Here is a 20431-nt window from a genome sequence, read left to right on the forward strand (position 1 = left end):
ACAGCACTCATACGTGGGTGATCCTGCTGGTGGGAAAATTCATCAGAGTCAGGGTTGGGGCCAGGCCCTTCCTACAACTTTTGCAATCCTTCTCAGATTGACACTCATGCGAGACATTACAGGCATTTCTTGGGCTTAGAAGTGCTTTCTGCTTCCTTTCTAATATTTAATGTTCTTCTTTTTACTGTACCAGCTAAACTATGGAAGTCAATCAACAAACATTATAAAACTTTCCCCCCAAATCACCAATAACTAGTGGTGGTGGGATTGCAAGGAATTTTTATTTTCCTCTTTCCTTTCTTTTCCCCTAATTTTCAACAAGGGCAGAGAAAAAAAACCTTTAAGTTTTTCTGGATTTTATTTTAAATGGAACCCAGAGAGGCAAATTATTGAATTCTGGGCTTAACTTTTTTACACTAGTCATACAATGAGGCCAAAAACAACGTTCGCTAAACTCGGTGAATGGTAATACAAACATGTAATAGGATGACAGTTATACAAAGATCGTGTAACACCCTTTGCACATTCTTTAAGAGGTTATATGCTCTATGTGACCAAAGTAACATGATCCTTGAAATAAATATTAATATTCTTACATGTTTTCACAATTAATTTTTCTTCTAAAAGAAACCACTGAAGTAATTCAGAAACAACACACAAATGCTTTCTTCAACAAATATTTTAGAAACATATTTAATACAAAAGCCAAGGTCAAAATATCAAAAAGAGGAGTGAATCAACGGCTTTACCTCATTGTGTTTCATATCCAACTGACCCCTAAGAGCCTTCAGTTCTTGTTCACGGATGCCCAAGCAAGTTTCAAGAGCATGTGTCTGCCCTTCCCATTCAGATTTTTTATGAGCCACCATTATGTCAATCTGTTTCATGAGCTCTTGTAGTTCTGCTTCACAGGATGTCAAAAATCCCCTGTAAATAAGATCATATGCCCATGACTTATCCTTCGCATGTAAAAACGTAGCAGACATAAACCCACCTGAGGTGGAACAGTGTCAGTAAAGAAATTATTAGAAGCAAAGAAAAGGACTTCCGAGCTTTTCCTTTTAATGTTCATATTAAGATGATTACTTATTCCACTGCATGTTCTGTCTTCCTCTCATAGCCAACCCTAAAGCCTAAATCGTTTGTTCAAACACGAGATGATGTTTAAGTCTGGCTTGTGAGCGGGGCTTCCACGACCAACAAGTAGCTCTTCTGTAATGTTTTAGGAGAGCTATCAGGAAGAATCCAGGCGAGCTTGTCACATTCTTAGCTAACCAAAATAAAAAGCCTTGGAAGTGAGTAGGCTAGTGGGAAGGTGATAATACAATTTTAAGAGCTGTTTCAAGAAACTCATCATTGAGCCAGGTTTATTTCAACGATTTCTTCCCGCCTTATTATTAGAAACTTCCTGCAGCCGACCTTATTATTGTAAACTTGTTGACATCCTTCACAGTTATAGGAGGTGCCGGATATTACAGAGGCAGAAAAAGAAGTAAACATAGATAGGTGCACTGGGTTCAAACAGGTGTCCAGGAATGGCCACAGACAGCTATCATCACTAAGGCTCAAACACTTTTTTAAGCATTTGTTCTTAGTGTACAAAACTGCTGAACTTCTACGTTTGCTTCTGGGGAGGAGAAAATTTAGAGGGGGATGAAAACAAGTAGCCAGCTTCACACTACTGAGATGAGGCCAACACCCCAAAGAGAGATGCCGTCCACAAACATGACACGGATCAACTGGGCTTTTGCTGAGCACATTTGCTTCTGTAGCCAAAGCACAAAATAGAGGGATAACTTGGATACGCTTTTTAAACTCAGTGAGGAGCTTAAGGTCAAAAGCAATCTTACCCTTCATGTCCCTGATTTTGCATTCCTTCCAACAAAGCCTCCATCGCCAAATCCCCTTTGTCTTGGCAACTGGGAAAGCAAAAACAATCAGTCAGGAGAAAATTCATTTTTCAAGTTCTAACATTCCAACTTACAAACCTAAGAATGTGAATGAAAACATACAATAACAAATAACAATGAGAAAATGCAGCCACTTCTTAGGATGGGTGTAGAAGCAGTCCAGGAATATCCCTTCAAGAAATATTAGGACCAAATACATTTCAGACTACAAGAAAATGACTTACAATGATCTGAATGCTACTGACAGCCTTCCCACATGATAGAAATCATACCTTATTGTTGCATTCCTGTGAACCAGTTCTGTGTCCCAGAAGGACACTAACAACAAAGCCCCTCACAAAATGAGAGGAAGTAATCAGGGGCCACACACATCAGAGGAAAAGTATACCTTTATTTTTTAAAAAAAAGAGATATTATAAAAAGGTGATATTGGCGTACCTGGGTGGCTCAGCCAGTTAAGCATCTGACTCTCGGTTTCAGCTCAGGTCATGATCTCGGGGTTTGTGAATTTGAGCCCTGCATCAGGTTCTGAGCTGACAGTACAGAGCCTGCTTGGGATTCTCCCTCTCTCTCTCTCTCCTTCCCTCTCTAGCCCTCCTTTTATGCGGGCACACTCTCTCTCTCTCAAAATAAATGAAAAGACTTAAAGAAAAAAAAGAAGAGGTAAAGATCGCTGCCCTTTAAAAAAGAGACTAATACTATAAAAAGGTTAAATGCCCTGAGCTTGAACTCCTTGGTCCATCACGAGAGATCCTACCCACCCTTGAAATGGCAGGCCTGTGAGGCTTCCCAGAACACCTTCCCTTCCCTCAAAGGCAGCCCTACGGGTCCTCCCTCCTCTGTGCTTCCCCCACTGCGAGTCCTTAAGAGCTCTTTCATAGGAGTTACACTACACAGGGAATGAGGTTTTTGCACACTTTTTCCTTACTATTTAACCCTTAAGGGCAGAAACTTAATTTTATTCACCTCTGCAGCTCCAGAGCTTAGTGCAGCATTTCAGATGGCAAATGCTAGATGCTTCTGGCTGAACTTATCACAACTCTCCTCCCTTTTCCCTATCCCTCTGTGCAACCTGGTCATAGCTGGAGAACTGCAGAGGAGAGTCTAGCAGAGAAGAACGGAAGGAGACAGAACAGACTGCCATAGAAAGGTAAAGATGCACCATAAAGAAAGGAAGGTGAGAAGGACAGGGGAAAGATTACCCTTAAATTTGGAAGTGCCTGCCAATAAGAAGTACCTGTTGTAGGTTTCTTCCCCTCTACAAAACTATTAACCAATGTCAAACCACTCCTCATTCCTGAGGAACTACTTTTTTTCCTTAACCCTTCAAAGGCTCAACCCTGAATTAGTCTTTAAGGAATTCTCAAAGGCTGTGGTGGGAGGTTCTGCCCCTTTGTACTAACGCCTCATCTATTATAAAGACAAGAGAAGGGGATTCCTTCATTTAACACAGAATTCAGTGTTGTACTAACCACAGGTACATAATGATGAAAGAAATGGTCCTTTTCAAGGAATTAATAGTCCAGTTTGAGAAAGAAAAAATTAAACCCAAAATGTTCCCCCCATGTGACAAATGTACCGACAGAGGCGAGAACAGGGTGTCCTGGAGACACAGAGAGGAATGAAAGATTGGAAAATACAACTACTGCATGTTATTTGCATTTATTTCTAAAGTTACTAACAGGAGTATTAAACTGTTTGTGCACAAATATGGCACAGAGGGTTTTTCTCCAGTTGGTTTTCCCATTATATTACACCAACATTAAATAAAATAAAAACCTAAAGAAAAAGAATGTCATGTTCTAATCCACTTTCTTTCAAACCATCATATGGTTAATTACAGTATAACTACATTCCATGTTTTATTCCCCTCTGGGGAGCTGAGAGGCAGTGCATAGTTCACATAGCACCATGTAGATGAAAACCCAAGATATAGCCCTGCTCTGCAACTAGGCAGCTTTGTGTCCTTGGACTTCAGTTTTTGCATCTGTAAAATGAGGGGGTATGAACTATCATCTCCAAGGTTTCATGGGATTCTAATAGCCCATCAAATGTGCACTGTAAGTAGCATGCTCTTGACTACCGTACATGGGTATTTATTAAATCTGTAAGAAAGAGCTATTCCTGGGGAGCCTGGGTGGCTCAGTCAGTTAAGTGTCTGACTTCAACTCAGGTCGTGATCTCACAGTTTGTGAGTTTGAGCCTCGCACTAGGGTCTGTGCTGACTGCTCAGAGCCTGGAGTCTGTTCAGATTCTGTGTTTCCCTCTCTCTCTACCCCTCCCCTGCTCGCTCATGGGCTCTCTCTCTTTCTCAAAACTAAACATAAAAAAATTTAAAAAAAGGAAAAGAATGAAACAGCTATTCCTAAGGACAGTGCTACTACAGTTATTCAAAATTATGATCAGTAAAATTATACTTTTTTAGGTCACATAATTCTTAAACATTAATGTATTAATAATACACATTTACTAATATACATTAACATTTTCTGGATATTATTAATAACTAACAATATTTATAACAGAAGGTAACAGCCATTGAATGCTCAATTGTTCTGCGTTGTATATACAGTCAAATTCATTCTTCACATGCTCATAAAAGATACCACTACTTTGAGGAAACTGAGGCTATCTTGACTACAGTAAACTACAAATTATAGTCCTAGGATCAAACCTAGGCAGTGCGACTCCCAAGTCGCAACCAATGTGCAATGTTTATATATTTTACAGTTTCAGATCTAAAAATACCCTCATATCTTCTTTTGCTTTAATAGTGTCTTACTGGCAATAAATGAAGCCACACGAAAAAGTCTGAATACAGGAAAAATGCAAACTCAACACCATGGACACCAGATGGCAGTAACACAATAATGAAAATAGTCCACATCTGGGAAAACTGCCATTTCAGAAGTAAAAATGGTTTAAGACTAAAACAAAGACATTTCTGTTTTTAAAAATTTTCTTTTTTCAACGTTTTTTATTTATTTTTGGGACAGAGAGAGACAGAGCATGAACGGGGGAGGGGCAGAGAGAGAGGGAGACACAGAATCGGAAACAGGCTCCCGGCTCCGAGCCATCAGCCCAGAGCCTGACGCGGGGCTCGAACTCACGGACCGCGAGATCGTGACCTGGCTGAAGTCGGACGCTTAACCGACTGCGCCACCCAGGCGCCCCAAGACATTTCTGTTTTTAAAAAATGGATGATGGTGGAGTGGGGGAACCATCAACCTTCTCTGTGGAAAATAATCTTACTAGTGTGTTTCTTTACCAATACCTTCACCATCTATTTGAATAGCTGCCAAACACCATCAGTTCTCATTTCTTGGGATCAGGTAAACAGCAAGGACCCAGATTTTCTATGGACTTTTCTAATTTGAGTTTCTCATGGCTAGATCACTGATTCCTTGCTAGCCAAACTGAGCTTCATTCAACTCTAGGTACTATGTCACTTTGCTTTCTTCTTTGCCTGTGCCATGTGATAATGATATAAAGTTAGATATTCTTGGTTCATAAAATTAAATACCAATTTAATTACTGTTTGATCATCTGCTACTCCTTGCCACTAACATAAAATGCTAAATGTGGTTAAATGGAAACGGTGTAGCTCTACAATGGTCATTTCTGCAGTTAGACCAAGACATCAACAGACATAAGCTATTAATGGTTAACTCTTTTTAAGTTATTAATTACAACTTTTCTTTGGAATAAAGGCTGTTTTAAAGTGGTGAAATCTAGAATAGGAGAGTTAAAGGAAATGCAGGGTGGGAAACAGAGAAAAGACACTTAAAGTCTTAGGGGAAAAAGAATCCACATAGGATAGCTAATAACAGGCACAGCTTTGAAATTCATTAGTATATTGAAATTTAAGAGCTAGAAAGGATCTGAAGGCCTCTTACTTAACCTCTTCATTTTACAATTCAGGAAAAATATTCAGAGTATATGCCCAAGATCAAATTACTCACAAAATGGGACACAGTAAGAAAATAAAACTCCAGATAGAATTATGAATTGATATGTACTAATAAAAGGGTTATGCCTACCCATCACGTCTCATTTAAAGGAGGGTAACAATGCTCTGTCCCTTACCTGTCTTGGTGTTACTATGATTACAAAGACATATGGTTCTGTCAGATTTACTATGGCTGATAAACTGGCTGTTCCAATAAGCAATCAATATAACTTATCATTCCTCAGAAAGGTTCCTACTTAAACTTAAGGGAAAAAACACAAAGTATCAAAGAAATTTTCCAAAATAAAAATGAAATTTTAAAACATTGACCAAACTATCACTCAAAGTCCAGAAAGAATAAGAAGAAAGACCGAGAAATCAGAGTAGATAAAGATACACTTGTACATAGGGAAAATGCCAATAAGCAAAGTCAAAAGATAAATAACAGTATTTGAAAGTTTTATCACAAGGGGTAAATTATCCAATATATAAAAATTTCCTAAAAGTTGAGGGGAAAAAATAATAAATAAATAAATAAAAACCAGACAGGGGGAGGAATCTATAGAATATGGGCAGAAGATATGAACAAGCAGTTCACACAAAAAGAAATGCAAATGACCTTAAACATATGAAAATATCAGCATTATTTTAAATAGCCAAGATAAGGAAGAAGCCCAAGTGTCCAACAATTGATAAAGAAGATGTGGTATGTACATGCAATGGAATATTCAGCCATAAAAAAATAATGAAATCTTGCTATTTGCAACAACATGGATGGAGATGGAGAGTATAATACAAAGCAAAATAAGTCAGAGAAAGATAAATACCATATGATTTCACTCCCATGTTTCAGAAATAAAACAAATGAGCATAGGGATAAGAAAGAGAAAGAAAGAGAGAGAGAGAGAGAGAGAGAACAAGAAACACTCTTAACTATACAGAACAAACTGATGGTTACCAGAGGGGACATGGGTGGAGGGGTGGGTGAAATAGGTGATGGGGATTAAGGAGGGCACTTGCTGTGATGAGCACCAGGTGTTGTATGGAAGTACCGATCACTAAGGTGTACACCTGAAATTAATGTAACACTGTATGCTAACTGAAATGAAAATAAAAACTTAATTAAGTTAAAACAAAACATGAAAAGATGTCTCACAAGTAAGAGAAATACAAATTTAAAATACAGAAAGTTATATTTAGATTAACAAAAGCTCAAACGTTTAACAATATACTCTGATACGGCTATGGAAAAACAGGCACTCACATACATGGTAGGCAAATTTGGAACACAGAATGGTATAACTTCTGTAGAGATTTTGGCAATACCTAGCAACTGAGAAATATGCATTTACCCTTTGACCCAACAATGCCACTTCTAGGAAACTGTCCCAAAGACACATTGGCAAAAATACAAAGTCACACATGCACAAGGACACACGGTGCAGCACAATGTGCAACAGTAGGACATAGCACAAAAGCCTATCGAGAGAGAGACTAGTTGAATATTCATCCACCAATGGAATGTTATGAAGCTGTCAAAAGGGACAACATACTCCTATGGAAGGATCTACAAGGCATATATTACCAGACGGGGAAAGCAAGTAGATAATGCATTTGTTTTTATCAAAGGATAAATCCAAAGCCAGTAAACATGATACCTATAACAAAGGGAAACAGGGTGGAGAAAAGAGGAATGAAAGCTAAACTTGTCTGGATATCTCTGTTTTACAGATACTTGTTTTGAGAACTATGCTAATTTGTTACATATATAAAAAAATCCAAATTAAAAAAGGAGTATTAAAAATTGGAAACAAAATGAAACAAGTATCAACTAGATATCAAGTTGGCAAACAAACCATATAGCAAATTGTTTCATATGCCTTTAAAACGCAAGTTTTACTGTACATAGCCCAAGTGGGATATATATTAAAGATAAAAAAGAACTGCAAAGAAATCCTAAACACTATTAGGAATCATATGGTTAATAATAAAATTGATATCATTAACTTAAAACCAATATGTAGAATATAGGATAAGGAAAAAAAGTAATTATGTTAACCTAATGTGGTTCTAAGATTTTCAGCAAGACAAAAAGACACACATATAAGAACAAATACAAAAAAACCCTAAAATGTAAATAATCAGTGTGAATTCTGTATATTTGTTTTAAAAAATGTATTTCTGGGGTGCCTGGGTGCTCAGTCATTTAAGCATCTGACTTCAGCTCAGGTCATGATCTCACAGTTCGTGAGTTTGAGCCCCGCATCGGGCTCTGTGCTGACAGGAGCCTCCTTCAGATTCTCCCTCTCTCTCTGCCCCTCCCTCACGTGTGTGTGTGTGTGCGCGCGCGTGTGTGTGTGTGCACACGCGCACACACACGCGCATGCTCTCCCTCTCTCAAAAATACATATTTAAAAAATAATAAATGATAATAAGTGTATTTTCTAACTCTGGCCATCGTAAATCCTAGAGCCATTGACCAAACTAGCAGCAAGAACACCCAGGCTGTGGTCTCTAAATACCATCTTCTACTCAAAGGAACCAGGTCTTTTTGGTGGCCATTAATGTATAAATGAGAGAGGAACATGCTTTTACCAGAAAAAAGGGAATTATCAAAGGCTACTAGTCATATCAAGGTGGACAGGAGCCAACTTAAAGGAGATGCCACTACCCAAAGGTAGGAAAATTTGGGTATTAAAAAACAAAAAACAAAATTGCAGTAAGTTGAAACAGTTTAAATATATTCAAGTCCATGATGATTTTTTAAAAAAATGCAAAAACCCTCATGGTTACCTTTGGAGGTTGCTAGGCCACCAACTCATTACTGTAGTCTGAAAATAGAGGGAAAGAATTAAGCATTTTTTTTTTGCCTTTCCTGTACAAACTACATTTCAAATAGTTGATGGTAGTCAAATGGCTGGTGGGGGAGAGTTGTTCTTCATAAAAGATTTCCAGCTAATAAACACTGAAGGAATGAGAGAATTAGAATATCAGCATTCTGCAATCCCTAATGCAATAATGGATACAGGCAATCTAGATCCATGAAAAGATTTCCCCATTAAGTGAAAAGCTCATAGGGAATTTCACGATGGATGGATTGGGCTAACAATACCTGAACGCATTACACTGCTCAATCTTAACACAAGAGAGACAACTCAGGCATTTCATGCCTCTCTGATAATTAATGCAATAGATTGTCTACTGCACCACCTAGGAAATCTTCTTGCCCCCACCACCCTGACCCCCAAAAAAAAACAAAAAACAAAAACAAAAATTAAGGTTGAATCTAATCTTCTAGTGTTATTCAACAGAATTTTCTGTGATTATTGAAATATTTTATGTTTACGCCATTCCAAGGTTAGCCACCAGGCACTTGTGACTATTGGGCATTTAAAATGTGGCTAATGAAACTAGGGAACTGAATTTTTAATTTGATTTCATTTTAATTAATTTAAATACCTGGCTGGTGGCTACTATACTGGACCGTGTGATTCTAAATCTAACTACTGGTTTAAAGGAAATAAAGGGATGTACATGTTAAAGGATGTTATGCGGATACAATCAGTTAACTCTAGACTATTATGGGGAGAAAGGGACATGAGGGAACTGCTCTATTAAAAAAGATTTAAATGATGTATCAACCAAATGCAACATGTGGATCTCTACGAGATTTTGATCCAAACAAACTAATTGTAAACAGTCATTTAAGGGACAGTTGGAAAAAGCAACCCAGACTGAATATTGACATCGTGGTACTTTTATAAATTTTCACAGGTATGATGACACTATTGTGGTTTTATAAAACCAAAAAAGCAAATTTAACTTTCAGAGGAAAAAAAAAAAACTAACATAAAAATAAATTCAATCCCTGCAACCACTGTTCATGTTGGCTGCAGATGAATTTCAAATCAAGTTGACTTGTTTTTTTTTTGAAGTAGCGATCTCTAATAGAGTGGATTACTGATGCTGTCTCAACTGGCCACCACTACTACATAAATGAAAATGGGAAGGACAAAGCAAAAGTCCACCTTCTAATGGGAGATAAATGGCCTCAGTACAATTAAGATACATTTATTAAAAATAATTTGTAAAACCTGAATCTACATACATTTTTAAAGGACGGTGTGTCTAAATGTTTATAAATCTCTACTCATTTCACTTTAATTTTTTTCTAACCCATTTTAATTTCATTTTTACTCTACTGATCACTGATAATGATATAAATGGTAAGAAGCTGATACAAATCTAAAGGCGGTACTGCATTTCAAATAAGAGAATACACTTTATTAAACTACAGCTATAAGTTTAAATATAAGTATCTGAAAGTTGCATGTAGTTGATGATCCTTACTAGGACTTCCTCTCCATAGCTATAAAATGAAATGCAACCATGTGGGTAACTATAACAGCAGTGCACCTACCCTACAGTACTGCTTTATTAAAGGAATAAAACAATTTAATGAATCCGATGTAAGGCTCAACGAAAACTACTTTGTGGAAATAAGGGTACTCTAACTATAAATGAAGATTAGTCACTACCAGCAGACTCGTTTTTACTCTCTGATGTTCTAAGGGACGTAAAAAAAACATTGAGCTTGAATTTCCTGTCTTCAAGTATCTTCAAGATTGAAGTGCTCCTAAGGAACTGTCCCTTTTAAACCCTCACTCTATGATATGATTATTTCCCACCCCTGATTTGTTTGGAGCAATCCGTAACTTCAGTCCTTCACGATTTCTGTCACATTTCCGTACCTCCTGTACTGACATTAACTTACTTCAAAAACTGCTTAAGTTCCCCCCCCCACCCCCCACCCCCATTAGAGAACCGGCATCAGGTGCCGTCACGGGCCTGTCACAACAATGCTGGGAAGCTAACCAGGTACAGCAGCCTAGGCGGGAGGGCTGTGCCGGGGGGTTCCTCCTCTGCAGAGGAAGAGCGGCACGCAGCTGGCTCCGCCACGGAAAACGAGGGCTCGGCGGCAGCTCGCCTCCCCCGCCCCCGGCCGCCCTCCAGCCGGCCCAGCCTCGGGGGAGGGGCTGACAACCTGGCTTGCCCGGACGGTGTGCCGGGCAGGGCCATATTCGCCTTCGCGGGTCCGCACAGCACACGAAGCGAGGCGGACGGGCGGGGCGCCGCAGCGGACCCCGGCCGGCGAAGGCGGGGCTGGTGGCCGGCGGGCTGCTGCGGAGGCCAGCCCCGGGCCATACGGCCGCGCAGCCCGCGGCGCCACCGCAGCCAGGGCTGCCTCCGGGCTAGGGCACGCCCGCCCCTCGCCCGTCGTACAAGCGCACAAGCAGTTACCGGGCCGCCGCGAGCGCGCCCCCGAGACTTCCCGCCGTTACCTCCGGCCGGGGGCGCGCACGCGCGTCTCCGCCAACCCGACGTCCAGCCTCCGTTGTCTCCACGTTCGTCCCGCCCACTGCCCGCTCGCTTTTGAATCGAAGCTGCGTCCTCCCAGACCTCCCCTCCACGCAAACAAATGGGCTCACCCACATCCGGGAATCGGAGAGAAAAGGGCTTGGGTCACGTGATGCTGAGGGTGGGGTCTGGTAGAAGCGGGTGCGGCGCTGGGTCCCGCGCGGGTAAGACTTTCTTGCGCCCCTAGTCTGGAGGGACGCCGACGCGTTGCTTCCTCAGCGTCGCCCTTTCCCCATTCCCGTGGGTGGAGGCCGATGGCTTCACTTCATCCTCACAATCACTTTCCCCGGTGCACGCCGTGGTCGGGTGCAAAGGCACTTCCGTGGCGGTTCTGGGCCTCCCCCGCTTCCACATTTGGTGTATCCATCTTGGAGCCGGAAGCCGGGACTGTTGAGCCGCCCCCCGCTTTTACGGATGGTGGTGGCCTGCGAGGGTCATTTCTAGTAAGGGAGAAAAGGCCGTCCCACTTAGATCTTGTTAATTACCTGTTCCCAGAGCGATAAAGTGCAATGATGAGATAAAACGTGCCCCTGCTCCGGGGATCGGACGCACCGAGGGTCTAGGAAAACCATGTAATGAGCAGTGTGACAAGCTCCTGCGGGACACGACCTGGGAGCCAAGTTTTTTAGACTGACTAGGGGTTAGCTGGAAACAAAGGAATTGTAAAGAGCGTTCCAGGCATTGGGACTGTTAAATGTGTAAGAAAAGTTTGCTCAGGAAGGTAGTAGTGGTTCGTTCTGTCGAGTGTGGCAAGTGCTTGGGACAGCGGGCCTTGTGTGGGACATTGAGGGTCTACAATGCTTTCCACTCTTCCAGCCCCTGAAGAGTGAAGGCACATTAGCGTCTGACTCTGGAAATGGGATGTTGACCAGATTAGCTGATCCCAGTGTTGAGTTTGGAAGGAAAAGTAGGCGTTAGTGATGGGGAAAAAAGGCTTTTACGTGCAAAGTCTGGAAAGTGTGGCAGGGTTAGTGGTGTTTCCAAGAGGGACGGCTAAAAAAAGATTGAGGCGAAATTTGGGAAAGATGTGCTGAGTCTTGCTGCAAAATTTACACATATTAATTGGAGACAAGGATACCTGACAAACTGTTGGAAAGACTACCTAACCTGTTAGGTGGATCCTAAGGACAAGAAGGAAATGTTCAAGGGCAGAATGCCTGCTAAAGGTAGAGTGATTTGAAAAACACTTCACAGAAAGTCACACAATCTATGTGTGACTGGGAAAATTAACTAGTTCTGATCAACTAGAGAAATGAGGGTATCCCAGGGGACAGCAGCAAGGACAAAGGAATGGCAGCAGGAAAAGGGGCTTTTAAGGGACAGGGATTCCAAAAATATAACGAACTGTATGTAAATTTCCTAAAGTCAATATCCTTATACTTGCTTTATCTACTGGGTAGTACTGAATTAATTCTTGAGTGAAACATCAAGGCTTCATCTGTTTCACTGAAGACAGAACTAGCTGGATACCTTCTGCTTCAGTTTTGCCTGGATCTTTACCATGAGGTCAAAAACTCTTATCCCACCTAACTTGTGTAATTACTACCTAGGCATTAGGGCTATCTTGCAATCATGCTGTTGGGGACAAGCACAGACCTGTCTGAAGAGTTGGGGTCCACCCCGAAAGATTGTTCCTTGTGTGAATGTTCATAGCCTCAGAAACTAGGAGTGACTGGAAGTGCCTTTGTTGCCATTGGCTTCCAGGCCATCAGGATGGCTACTTTGTGGCAGGAAGCACAGTAGGGTGATAACCAATAATGAAGAAGCAGAGCCCAAACTTGGAAACAGGGAAACCAGAGGTTTTCTCCATGCTGGCTGCAGCTGTTTAGGAGAAAAATGGAGAATCAGCTATGGCCAAGGAGCTAAGTAACATCTTGACCACTTGGTCCAGGCATTGAAGGGAGTACAGCATTAAAAAATCAGGAAGGAACCCCAAAGGAAAGCAGAAATGGGCAGCATGGGGTCCTGCTACTCTTGTTCACTGGGAGGTGCTCCTTTCAGAACTCTGGTTGGGCACTGTTTTAAGAAGGGAGGCAGTTTTCCTTTACAAACTCAGCTGAGGATTTCTGTCAGATCTGTAGTTGGTTACTTTGTGTGGCCCAGTTCAGTATCTCAGTGTGTTCATTTAGCTCCTGTGCCTAAGGATGCTAATATTAGAGCCAAGGCAGGTGGAGACTTGTAGAAATATTTCAAGAAAAGGCTAAAGGGGACAGAGAGGAGATTTGGTTATGAATCAGGGATTCATCAAAGGCATCCCGAACAGGGAAAGGTGAACATGCATATTAGGAGAGAAAAGCTACATTCTAGATATACCGTGGCCTTGTACACAAGGTCACACTGTCACACTGGTCTGTCAACTGAGCTATATCTGATTTCTGTCCTATATATGCTATAAAGCATCCTTCAGCAGCGGGGAGGGCCGGGGGCAGGAAGCAGAACGGAGAGACTGTGATCTTAAAAATAAGTTGTCACCTGACCCAAATGAGAAGATGAGTCTTTCCCATTTCCCAGGGTGATGTTACACCAAAAGACACATCCAGGCTAAAAAGCCTGGGGAGTCCTAGTGCTAGATTATATCATCCCTTCAGCCTTCATGTTTAAGAAGTCACCTCTTTGGCTTATAGATCTGACAAGATCAAAGCTGCAGGAGAATGGACAGTGAGGTACAGAGAGATGGAAGGATCTTGGATTTGATTGACGATGCCTGGCGAGAAGACAAGCTGCCGTATGAAGATGTTGCAATACCACTGGTAGGCTATAATTTGTGCCAGCGATGGTGGCTTAGACGTATGATCTGGAGTGTGCTAGTAGATGTAGGATGTCAATGGACAAATAAAACAGTAGGGCAAAGAAATGAAAGCTGTGGACTCCTCTAACTCTAGAAGACCCTGGATAGCTTGACCTTTTTATTTGTAGAGAAATGTGGTTCAGAGAGCTGATATGAGGAGTTCAGTTAGGGGTCACACCAGGACTGGAACCCAAGCCTTCTGAGCCACATTCTGTCCACTGCACCAAAGCTAGTAAACCAGATAATGAGACCTTAATGCACAAGATGGAGTGGAACACGAAGCAGTGGCATTTACTGTGTATTTCCTACTTGTCTACCTGTAGTTGATCAATTGACATCTTTAGAGACACACTCTTGAAATACACACCTATCCTAGGTTTCCTGGAAAATGTTTGAAAGACACCTGGCTTTTTTGCATTTAGACCAAAAGGGCCCTGCGATACTCTTTTCTTTCCTGATCTCTGGAGAACTGTCCTGCAAGGAGTTTGTTGAACCTCATGTAATAATAAATGATCTAAAAGTTTTTGCGTTTGTAAGGGTGCCTGCATGGCTCAGTTGATTAAGCGTCCGACTCTTGATTTTGGTTCAGGTCATGATCTCACAGTTCATAGAATCAAGTCCCATGTTGGGATTCTCTCTCTCCCTTGCACTCTGTCCCTCCTCCACTCACAAGCACTCTCTTGCTCTCAAATAAACATTTTTAAAAAATAAAACATAAAAGTTTTGCATTTATAAATGTTTATTTAAAATCCTATGTATGTCATAGAGGCCTAACAAAAAACAAAGAGAACAGGCTCTGGGAACTTTTTCTGTAGAGCACGCCAAGTGCCTTGAGAGGAGCTGTTAATGAAATACAGCTTACAAGTAGACTGCTACTGCTGTTGACCAACAAATAAACTTAAGCTCACCTACATTTTCATTTAAGGTTAAGAGATGATAATATGTTCAATGAATAATACACATATTAAATAATAAGTCACAGCTTAGTTCAAGTTTAGAAAAATAGTCAAAAGAGAGTGCATAATGAGAATTATAGCTGTCACTTACTCAATACCAGTTTTATGCCTTGGACCGAGGTTGAGATTTCATGTATGTTATCTCTAGCCCTTGAAACACCCTTGCAAGAGTAGTAGTGTTATCCTTATTTTACAGTAAGGAAATAGGATCAGAGAGGGGAACTTGTCCAAAGCCCGACAGCTGGTAAGTTGGGACTTCCTACCTAGGTCTGTGTGAAGGCTGCAGATCCTGTCTTGTAAACTTGTTTTTTCATTCGACAAGCATTTTTTTGAAGCCTACTGTATGCCATAAGACTATGTGAACGTCAGATATAGTTCTTGCCCCTGGGGTGCTAGAGAGGCAACATACATAATTACAGTGTTATAAATGGGTTGTAAACAGCTACATAGGATAGGAAGTGGCTGATTGCCCATTTGGCATCAGGAAGGGCTTTAGGGAGAATATAATATTTAGGCTGGTCATAAGGGAGGGCCAGAAATTTAGTGGGGATAGACAAGGGCACTCCAACAGAGGGGACAGAAGTTCAAAGGCTCAGAGTTTTGAAGGCTTGAGATGGTGAGACATTCACTGTGGATGGAGAAAATATTTGTCATCTAAGGTAGGCAGAAAAGATGGGCTTGGACCAGATTTTGAGAGGAGTATTTGATGCGATGCTTCAACCTCATTCTGAGGATAGCTAGGAATGAGTGGTCTTCAAAATAGAAATCTGCCATGCTCAAATTTGAGTTTTGGAAAATCAGTTCAGCAGTGTTGTTAGAGGATATGTGACATGGAGAAAAGGGCAAATGATTGGGCAGAGGGACCAGTAAGGAAGTGATTGCAGTAGTGTATCAGCAGGGGAGGAGGGCCTGAACAAAGGCACGACACTGGAGGGGAGTTGGTTAATTCTCGACAGGCTCATGGCAGGATTTGGGGACCATTGCTGTGGAAGGGGTTGAGGGAGAGAAATTTCCATGCTAACATCCAGGCTGTAGCCTAGCCTGCTTGCAAATCTGTGTCTTTTCCTGTGTCTTGTGATTCTGAGGCAATGTGTGTACTGGTTAGCTTTTGTTGCTGCCTAACAAATCTCCCCCAAACAGAGTGGCTTGAAACAATAGCAGTTTATCTCATGATTTTGTGGCTGGGCTCAGAGGGTCTTCCAGTCCTTGCCAGCTTGATCCCTGCTGGATCTGCTTGTGCTCTGCAGTCAGCCAGCAGGCCAGCTGGAGGCTGGGTCATCGGGGGACTTGTCACATAATCTGGTAGGTAGCAGGTCGTCAGCTGGGATGGCGAGGTGCTTAGGCCCAAGTCTCATTATCCAGCAGACTAGCCTAGACTGCACATGGCTGTCTCGGGGTTCCAAGAGCAGCGGGAGACCAACGGTGAGGCTGCCTGGAGCTCAGGCTGACAGCGAGCCCACTGACACTGCAGCTGCTCTGTGTTAGCCAAAGTAAGGCACTTGGCCAGTCCCAACCTGAAACTGGGGAAAGAGGACTCTGCCTTTTCATAGGAGTAGCTGCCAAGAATCGAGGCCATTTTGCAGTAAAGCATATAATTGATGGTTGGGTTTATGATACCGCAGGATACTGTGCGTTTGTTTTCCAAGCACATACGCTTTTTTTTTTTTAACCTTGGCATTCATTGCAAGAGACAGTAGTGACCAAATGAAAGACATTATTTCAGAACATATACCACGGATAAGGTGAAATTAAGTAAAGTTGCTTGTCTGCCAATCACATAATTCATTAGCAAAGGACTTGTTTATGCTTTGTCAGCTATAAATAATTATTGAAAACAAACTTCCTCTTTAAGTTTGAATGTATCATTGTGTTACAGTAAATGATAGTTCTTTGCAGTTTGTACAGATGTGTTTGAATCTCAGTATTATGTTGTATGTTGTAAAACAAGATGTATGTGGTTCAGATAATACTCGTACAAACTGTAAGTAAATCATTTTATATATTGAATTATTTTTACAAATTTTTTAAAATGTTTTTATTTATTTTTGAGACAGAGAGAGACACAGAGCATGAGCAGGGGAGGGGCAGAGAGAGGGGGAGACACAGAATCTGAAGCAGGTTCCAGGCTCTGAGCTGTCAGCACAGAGCCCAACGCAGGGCTCAAACTCATGGATGGTGAGACCATGACCTGAGCTGGTCGGGTGTTCAACCGACTGAGCCACCCAGGGGCCCCACTATTTTGAATAATTTTAAAGGATAAAAACATTACTATATTCATATACTGCAAAATGGAATTCAGTGGGAAATCCTAAGTCTCAGTATCGGGTAACACTTTGCTGCCCCCCTCAAAAGGTGTAAATTCAGGTAGTTAAAAAGACATATATTTGTGTCAGTGAACTCTGGTACAAAGCAAAATCCTGGTAGTACTAAATTTAAATTTAAACTCCAAGGAAACTATCAAAAGTTCTCAACACATACAAAAATATGGTTAACTAACTATGTGAAGCAATGGATATGTTAACTAACCTTATTGCAATAATCATTTCATAATACATACATGTATCATCATCATGTCATATACCTCAAACTTATACAGTGTTACATGTAAATTAAATCTCATGCTGAAAAATCTATATGTCAGATTCTATACTAAGTGTGGCCCATGATTTACCATTCTAAGAAAATTGCTGGCCGGATATGAACTGGTCATTTGCAGGATTTATGTTGCTATGCTCCATCACTAGAGGGAAGTCTCACCTATCATGTTACATTTTCAGTGCTTGCCACTTAATAATAATTTGAGCATGTTGGGGACAGGATAGTTTGTTTTGTTTTATCTTAATACATTTCTTGTGCTTAAGGAATATTCCAGCAAATGTGGTATTCTATTAAAGCAGCCTCCCCAGAAAAGAGTCAGTAGGGGGTCTTTTCAGTGATCCTAGCCACTAGTAATAACAGCAGCTATTTCTTGAGCACTGGATGGCCCCCACAGTGGTGAGCACTTGATCTCATTTACTTGATCTCATTTGGTCTTCATAGCTGTCCTATGAGGTGATGGCTCCTTTTTCCTCCCATTGCCAAAGAGAAAACAAAGGCTCCAGGAGTTTGAATACCTTGCCCAGGTAACCCAGCAAAGGGTGGCATTGTGGGCTTGGATCCCAGTGGCTTCCAAAAGCCTGTGCTCTCATCCTTCTGCCACCACTGCCTCTTGCACAACCGCCAGAGTCGTGGTGCTACTGTTCCCTACTACAGACATCAGGGCACATGTGAGCGATATATGTGATATTTCCTCACGTTTTTTTATCCTAGTTCTTTCTTTACGATACATTTCTGTCAATTATGCTGCCTGTTTCTAAGAACTCACAGGTTTTAATTCTAAGTACTCTTGAGTTTTAAGGGGCTTATTAATGCAGAATATACCAGTGTTCTGAATGTCCATTGTACCGTTTCAGAATGAGCTTCCTGAACCGGAACAGGACAACGGTGGCACCACAGAATCTGTTAAAGAGCAAGAAATGAAGTGGACCGACTTGGCCTTACAGTACCTCCATGAGAATGTTCCCCCTGTAGGAAACTAACACCTGGCTCCCTTTTCATGGACGGATTTTTTTTAGAATACGTAGGGGCACTAAGGTAGCTCAGTGGTTAAACATCCAACTCTTGATTTCAGCTTAGGTCATGATCTCACCGTTTTTGAGATAGAGCTTTGTATCGGACTCCATGCTAACGGTGTGGAGTCTGCTTGGGATTCTCTCCCTCTCTCTCTGCCTCTTCCCCAGGTGCACACATGCACGTGCGCTCTCTCTCTCTAAAATAAATAAAAATTAAAAAAATTAAAAACTACATATTTTCTTTCATTCTCCTAATTCAGATCTTGAAGTGATAAAGCTACACTCAAAAATGTACACCCACTTAGTTTGTGGAAGCAAAGTGCAATGTGAAAATACTTAACAGAATGAGAAACAGATTTCTCAGGAATGCAGAATATTTGGCCCTTGAACCGAAAGTTCTTCATTCACTAGCTTGTGTTTGAATGTAAGTGGTTCAACATTTGCCTTTAACTCTGATTTTGCTCTACTCGGAGTTTAACACATGCCAACTACTTACACGTGTCCTGTGACACAGGTGATTAAAAACACAAGAGGGATGGGCAAAGACAGGAAGCCAGATGTAAGGAGAGCGTTAACTTGTCCTGTGCCTCCCTCTGAGAGCCAGTCTGAGCAATGGCCTGTAGCACCTGCAGGTGGAACGCGTGTCTAGATGATCCTGTTGGCTCATTGGTGGGATTCCTAAGATTCCCCATGGCATTTTCAAACTTTGGATAAGTTTACAGATTAAAGGTTATCTGGCAGGTATCTCTGCTTTCCCTACTAGTTAACTTGGTGCCACTGGAAAGGACCTTTGGCAAACCGGACCACTAGTGTTACCCAGTAACAAGATTTCATATTTTCTAAGAGTCCTTTCAGATGCAATGGAAACACCACAAAGTCCACGTTCAGCTACACTTTTGTATAAGAACCCGTGTTGTGAAAAACATATCCATGGACATTTATCACCTGTCATTATGCTTCTGTTGAGTGGTGTTTCTTATTTTCTTACCCAGGTTGTGAACTGTAGAAAGAGCCCCTGGCTTATATTTCTGTATCCCTCTTTAAAAAACTAGAAACACTAGGGGCACCTGGGTGGCCCACTTGGTTAAACGTCCAACTTCAGCACAGGTCATGATCTCACAGTTCATGGGTTCAAGCCCCACACTGGGCTCTGTGCTGATGGCTTAGAGCCAGAGCCTGCTTTGGATTCTATGTGTCTCTGTCTGCCACTCACCCACTTACACTCTGTCTCTCAAAAACAAATAAATGTTTTAAAAAAAGTCTCTCATCTTTTTTTATGGGGTCTTTCTGTTTACCTAGCTTTTAGGAAGAAATATGTCAGAAATGGCTCTAGAGTTTCCATCAGAAACAGTTGTAGCAACTCTCCTGTAACTGAAATACATCCAGGCTAATTCCCTGTGCATCAGTGTCTTGCCTAGAAGTCTTTCATCTCAGAATAAAGACCCCAAGTCATCGGTCCATCAATAATGAAAGACAACCCCATAGAAAAGAGAATTATAATGTTTAGAAAAAATTTATACTAAAAGTTTTTCAAAAACTTGGAAGTACTTAGACTGCCACAGTTCTTCCAGATTCTAATTAAAAGGGTTATACTATGACTTTACTTGAGGTATGTGATACCGAAGACACTGCCATCTAGGAACCCCGCGGATGTTCATAGGAATCCAGCTTTTCCCGGGAATACTGGTAGGCCAGTAAAACAAGAAAGCTGTCTTGATTTCCATTGAATCAGATTGTGATGCCTGTAAAATAGAGAGCTGTTGATTTATCTGCTTGACCTCTACCCTCACCTGAGAGCT

General features: G+C 41.4%; 3 protein-coding genes across 9 annotated transcripts in view; 2 read left to right on the forward strand and 1 right to left on the reverse strand.

Annotated features, from left to right (window-relative positions):
* The window catches only part of CEP63 (centrosomal protein 63), a 62909-nt gene extending 51455 nt beyond the window's left edge, over positions 1–11454 (reverse strand). For 4 of the 7 annotated variants that reach the window (XM_078432328.2, XM_078432323.2, XM_078432327.2 and 1 more), the window contains exons 1-3: positions 10904–11154; positions 1851–1919; positions 750–927 (exon numbers count right to left, since the gene is read on the reverse strand). In XM_078432328.2, the coding sequence (XP_078288454.2) occupies positions 750–927; positions 1851–1919; positions 10904–11064 (408 nt within the window). In that variant the 5' untranslated portion in view covers positions 11065–11154. Of the gene's footprint in view, positions 1–749; positions 928–1850; positions 1920–8652; positions 8691–10903; positions 11155–11201; positions 11311–11348 lie in introns of those variants that run through there. The other 3 variants (XM_078432324.2, XM_078432326.2, XM_078432325.2) reach the window with 3 other exon arrangements.
* Positions 1–20431, forward strand: part of AMOTL2 (angiomotin like 2) — a 278572-nt gene that overhangs the window by 160549 nt on the left and 97592 nt on the right. The gene's annotated exons all lie outside the window — the stretch shown is intronic.
* On the forward strand, positions 11330–18864 carry ANAPC13 (anaphase promoting complex subunit 13). Its single transcript, XM_060638719.3, has 3 exons — positions 11330–11441; positions 13902–14027; positions 18474–18864. The coding sequence occupies exons 2-3, from the start codon at positions 13929–13931 to the stop codon at positions 18597–18599; spliced, it is 225 nt and encodes a 74-aa protein (XP_060494702.1). The 5' UTR covers positions 11330–11441; positions 13902–13928; the 3' UTR covers positions 18600–18864.

Source organism: Panthera onca, chromosome C2 (assembly GCF_046562875.1).
Source record: "Panthera onca isolate mPanOnc1 chromosome C2, mPanOnc1 haplotype 2, whole genome shotgun sequence".
In the NCBI taxonomy this organism is placed as follows: Eukaryota; Metazoa; Chordata; class Mammalia; order Carnivora; family Felidae; genus Panthera; species Panthera onca.